The following is a 6,000-nucleotide window of genomic DNA, read 5'->3' as shown; positions in this document are numbered from 1 at the left end:
GACGAAAGAAATAAAAGCTGAAATAAATCATTCACTCTACTATTACTCTGGCATTTCACATTCTTAAAATAAAGTGGTGACCCTAACTGACCTAAGACAGGGACATTTTACTAGGATTAATGATAGGAATTCTGAAATTGAGTTTAAATGTATTTGGCTAAGGTGTATGTAAACTTCCAACTTCAACTGTATATCCTAGGCGGTGTTCGAGGAAAGACCAAAAAATTGTCAGACTCCAGTCACTCAAGTCATAGACTTTTCTCTGCTACTGCACAGCAAGCAGTACCGGCGTGCCAAGTCTTGGACCAAAACACTCCTTAACAGCTTCTACCCCCAAGCCATAAGACTGCTGAACAATTAACCAAATGGCCACCGGATTATTTACATTGACACCCCCCACCCTCCATCCATGTGTTTTTTACACTGCTGCTACTCACTGTTTTATCTATGCATAGTCACTTCACCCCTACCTACATGTACAAATTACCTCGACTAACCTGTACCCCCGCACATTGACTCGGTACCGGTACCCCCTGTATATAGCCTCGTTTTTGTTATTTTATTGTTACTGTTTGTTTATTTTGTGTGTGTGTGTGTGTGTGTGTGTGTGTGTGTGTGTGTGTGTGTGTGTGTGTGTGTGTGTGTGTACTTTCAGAGAATTTCACACCCATCTGTGGCAGTGTTTGTTGTCTTTTATTTTTCTTATTTTATTTCATATAAATGAGAAACAGAGAGGGAAAATAGTAGGACACCTTGCATCGAACCCCTGTCTCCGGGGTCAGAGTTCATGTGCAAAGAGCCAAATGTTTCCCACTACACCATGGGTTCTTTTAAGTTTCCATGTTCAAGGTGTTAATGGACACTGTCTGTGCTGGTGCTGCACTCAGCTGGGAGCTGGCAACTGTAGGGGTTTGGTTTGGTGTCCGTAATGTGCAAAGTTCTGTGAACATCTGAAACACTTCTGAGGGGTTGAGGGCCTCCTTCTGTGACATGGGTTTGGGTAGATCCTCTGCTGGACTGGTTAACACTTTCATTCTCTGTTAGGAGGGAAGGCAATCATAATATGAAGTAAAAGAGTGGGTGATATGCATGTCCTACATTTCAGAATACTGGTGCTGGGCTGAAATAAGTAAATGTTAAACGGCAACGTTCTGTACAGTACCTTGGAAATAATGGCCTACGCAGCGGGATGAGGCACAGTACATTTTTCCAAGGTAACGTACAGAATGGAGGTGTTTATTCCGCTTATACCACATACATACTTTCTCATCTTTTGGTTGCTAGAGATGCGACCCAGTCGTTTGTTCGATTAGTTCTATATTATAGATGCGACCCAGTTCGTTCCAATGCCATGCTCACTGGTAACGTTCTTATCCCTTGCCAACTAGCTATGGCTAACACAGTCACAATCTCTGCAGTCAGAATATCACTAGCAAAGTAGCCGCATATGTGTTTAAGCTGTTTTCTATTTACATTCATTTGGATTCATCCAAATTTAATGATGCCCAATTTTGCCAAGCATAGCTAGAATAGTTTGCCTTTGTCAGGACACTCAACACTGTTCATTATGAGGGGATCACATTGCAAATTTGGGCTCCCGAGTGGCGCAGTGGTCTAAGGCACTGCATCTCAGTGTGTAACCGATGTGAAATGGCTAGTTAGTTAGCGGTGGTGCGCGCTAATAGCATTTCAATCGGGTGACGTCACTCGCTCTGAGACCTGAAGTAGTTGTTCCCCTTGCTCTGCAAGGGCCGTGGCTTTTGTGGCGCGATGGGTAACGATGCTTCGTGGGTGTCAGTTGTTGATGTGTGCAGAGGGTCCCTGGTTCAAGCCCAGGTTGGGGCGAGGAGAGGGACGGAAGCTAAACTGTTACAAGTGCAAGAGGCGTCACTACAGTCCCTGGTTTGAATTCAAGGCTGTAGTACATCCGGCCGTGATTGGGAGTCCCATAGGGCGGTGCACAATTTGGCTCACCATCGTCCAGGGTAGGCCATCATTGTAAATAAGAATTTGTTTTTAACTGACTTGCCTAGTTAAATAATTAAAAACATTAGGCTTGACGCTAGCTAAATAGTTTGTTGCTAGTGTAACGAGTATTATTATTGTCTTTTGTATTTCATCTAAATCCTTTCATTACTTTTTGTTATTTTCCATATCCAGGGATTGTGAGAGTATCGATTGTTCTGTAGTGGATTACTCTGGCCAGCAGTACTTTCAAGTAAGCAGTAGGATTTTCCCCTCAGTCTGTTTTGATTCTACTGAGAGCTACACTATATGACCAAAAGTATGTAGACACCTGCTCATCAAACATCTTATTCCAAAATCATGGGCATTAATATGGCGTTGTCGTGCCTAAGAGCCCTTAGCTGTGGTATCTTGGCAATATACCACAAACACCCGAGGTGCCTTATTGCTATTATAAACTGGTTACCAATGTAATTAAAGCAGTAAAAATATGTTTTTTCATACCCGTGGTATACGGTCAGATACGACAGCTTTCAGCCAATCAGCATTCAGGACTCGAACCAAACGGTGTTTTGGAGGATATATTGTCATGGGTGTTGCAAATTAGTCTACATTTCTAAAAACCTGTTTTTGCTTTGTCATTACGGGGTGCTGTGATTGATCAGAAACTTTTTTTTAACCAATTTTAGAATATGGCTGTAAAGTAACAGTGTAAAAAGTCAAGGGGTCTGAATACTTTCTGAATGCACTGTATGTCTGACTGTTACTATTGTTTGTTTCCAGCAGTTTTTATGCTGTGTATGTTTTGCGTCTTTAAAAACCCTGCAGAAGACATCTTTACAATGATGCTTTTAGTGTATTATTTTAATTAGCCATGTTCTGTTCTCCTTCCTCCGGTCTTTGTTTCTTTGTTATTACTTTTGTGATGTGAAACACGTTTATCTGTATTGTTAAAATGCTATACAAATAAAGTTATAATATGTGTGAGCTATGCTTCCTCTTGTAGGACATTTAAAGGAATAATTTCAAGGAATCAGAATATGCCATTGTCGTCATTTTTTTTAGCTACATTAAAGATGGTAGAAAATGAAACGACTATGATATGGACCACTTAATCATGTTTAAAACTCAGTGTTCTCTGTACCTGCCGCAGTGAACCAGCGGTGACACTCATCTTGTACAGCATCCAGAGAGGTACCAGTAACGTCGAGGAGAGAGTGAAGAATCCACCAATGGCGTAGCCCCACCAGGGGTACTCATAAGTGTTGTTGAACTTGAGGGGGGTATACTTGACCAGGGAGAAGACAAGCGTACCCTATAAAAAGAGACAGAAGTGGAAGAGGACATACAAAGGACATTGTTTAAGCAGAAAGTGTATTCAGGACTTGGAAAAACATGGGCCAACCCGAGTGAGATGGAGAAAATGTGTCAATACCCTAAGCATTTGTTTAAACAGGTTATAGAAATGCAACATTTTTACTTTAATCATTTAGCAGATGTTCTAATTCAGAGCGATTTTACAGTGAGAAAAAACCTGTGGTTCTAAAAAAGCCTCTTAAAGCTAGAGGTTCAGCTATTAGAAAAGCCTGGGGGTCGAAGTCAAGAATTAGACATTCTTCTTGGTTCTTACTTCAATGATAAACCAGAGTTTAAAAGCCATCAGTCGTGAGAGAGACTTGCATCTTTATACCTACACCACAGCATATCAATAGTGTTGGCAAAGTTGTGTCCGATACAATATTACCAACTGGGCACAGACATCAGTTCAACGTATAGATTTGATTTACAATTGGTTGAGTTGTCAACTAACGGGAAATCAACAACCAATGTCACCATGTCTTTGGATTAGGTTAAAAGTTGGGTGATGTAGAACCTGACTGACTACATAGTTCAGTTATATTAAAGGACTACAATTACCAATGTTCATTAACGGAAGTAACGTTATCATCCGGACTGAGATGGATAGGCTAGTTAATTGTTACGGAGTCTAGTTGATAGGTAATCGACTAGCCGGACTGATCTCCGGGTGTAGGGATTTGTACAGTACATGAACAAGGCTATTGAACTTGACATTGGTGTCTGTCTTTATTCCTTTATCAAACATATCATACCGAAACATGGTATCAGAAGTGGCTCAAAAACCACACGTTTGTTATTTTTGTAGCTAAGTACAGTATAGGCGCAGTTACGTTCCATATGCGAACACACGCCGTTTCCTACTCCTAGTCACAACACTGATCAACTTGATCATGAGAATGAGAGCAATGGAAATCAAAACCCCACGCTCCGACGCTGATACTGTTCACGCTGTTGCCGAGTACACTCATGAACAGCAAAAGGAAACCATGATGTCACACGAACTGCCCAGAAGGGCCTGGCAAATTGTCAGCATGGACTTATTCAGACACAGACAAAAGGACTATCTTCTCATTGTTGATCACTACTCTGACTTTTGGGAAGTTGAAATGCTCCCTGACTTGTCTGCATAGACGGTCATAAAGAGCTGCAAGGCAAGGTCAGCCTGACAAGGTAATCACAGACAATGGCCCACAATTCACTGCACAGTTCAAGCATTTCGACTCAGAATGGGAGTTTGACGACGTGACCTCCAAGACACCCAAAAGCAAATGGCAAGGCAGAGTCAGCTGTCAAGATTGCAAAAAACCTGTTGAGCAGGGCCTTGCGTGACAGCAATGATCCATAGAAGCGATCTTACAGTGGAGGAACACACCCACCTAAAACATTGACAGCAGCCCAGCACAACGCCTTCTGTCCAGACGTCTGAAGACTACCATCCCCGTAGCTAACAAGCTACTTGAGCCCTGTGTCATGGTTGGCGTTATGGACAAACTGCGTCACAGAAAGCAGCTTGCTAAGTGCTTCTACAACCAGACTGCTCGAGACCTACCAGAGCTGGAGGTGGGTGAAAAGATAAGGATGAAACCGCTGCCAGGAGACCACACAGGATTTTGAAGGCTGGGCACGTGCCTACAGAGAGTTGCACCACGTTCTTACCTGGTGGATGTTGGTGGCTCCCTCTATCGTCGCAATTGGGTGGAGCTGCACGTAGCAGAGCAGACAACAAACCAGAACACACCATACACTCACCTAGATGAGCTGGATCACAGTCACAGTCTCTCTCCTCTAAGGTTAAGAGGTGCAGAATTGAGACATGAGCCAACTGAAGGTGAGGCTTCTACCCCTCCAAGGTCTCCAGCTCGCCCTAATCCTACTCCTGTCAGAGCCACGGGTGGGTCGGCTGTGCAAGCCACCGGACAGGCTTACTCTGTAAGCAAGAGACTGTGTTAACTTGTCCTCTGTTTATAAAAAAAAGAAAAAGGAAGATGACAACTGAAGTAAAAAGAAAATGTCATGCTTTTTCAATTGTTATGACTTGACTGCTAAGAACTTAATGTTATGCCCTTATGTTTGCACTTTCTATTGATAAGGATGATGTTACGGAGTCTTGTTGATAGGTAATCGACTAGGCAGACTGTTTCCCGGACTCCGGGTGTAGGGATTTGTACAATGCATGAACAAGGCTATTGAACTTGACATTGGTGTCTGTCTTTATTCCTTTATCCAACATATCATACCGAAACATTAATAGATAGCTGACAGCTATGGGAACTAACCATGTAACTTTCTAATACTTATTAAACTTTGTTAAGCAATAACACAAATTGTGATCATTAGCCTGAGAAACTCATATGGCGATGAAGAATTTACAAACTGAACATCTGCAAATGAAGACAATGCCGAGGCGATACAACAAGTGCCAGTACAGTACGCGGCAGTGGTACAAGAGGGAGATCAACCCGAGCTCGTTAACGAGATGAATGCGTCCTCATTTTTGGCACTGATCCAGCCTTTTCTGGCCGCACCAGGCGACCATTCTCTACAATGGAAAATATGAAAACAATACTTTGGAACTTACCAGTAGCTACCAGAGTTCCGAAGGAGCAACATTTGGCGATTCTTCATTATTTAGGGACAATGAATCTTTGCTACACTACCAGGTGATGTTGAAGTTGA

The 6,000-nt window shown here is 42.5% G+C and overlaps 1 protein-coding gene across 1 annotated transcript in view; it reads right to left on the bottom strand.

Annotated features, from left to right (window-relative positions):
• Positions 1–677: 677 nt before the first annotated feature.
• slc6a22.2 (solute carrier family 6 member 22, tandem duplicate 2) overlaps positions 678–6,000 on the bottom strand; it is a 34,388-nt gene continuing 29,065 nt past the window's right edge. The window contains exons 14-15 of the mRNA XM_045705571.2: positions 3,110–3,280; positions 678–1,037 (exon numbers count right to left, since the gene is read on the bottom strand). Coding sequence (XP_045561527.1) covers positions 831–1,037; positions 3,110–3,280 — 378 coding nt within the window. The 3' untranslated portion in view covers positions 678–830. The remainder of the gene's footprint in view (positions 1,038–3,109; positions 3,281–6,000) is intronic.

This window comes from Salmo salar, chromosome 22 (assembly GCF_965601325.2).
Source record: "Salmo salar chromosome 22, fSalSal1, whole genome shotgun sequence".
Lineage (NCBI taxonomy): Eukaryota > Metazoa > Chordata > Actinopteri > Salmoniformes > Salmonidae > Salmo > Salmo salar.
Note: the sequence above shows the minus strand (reverse complement) of the source record. Positions and strands in the feature narration are given on the sequence as shown.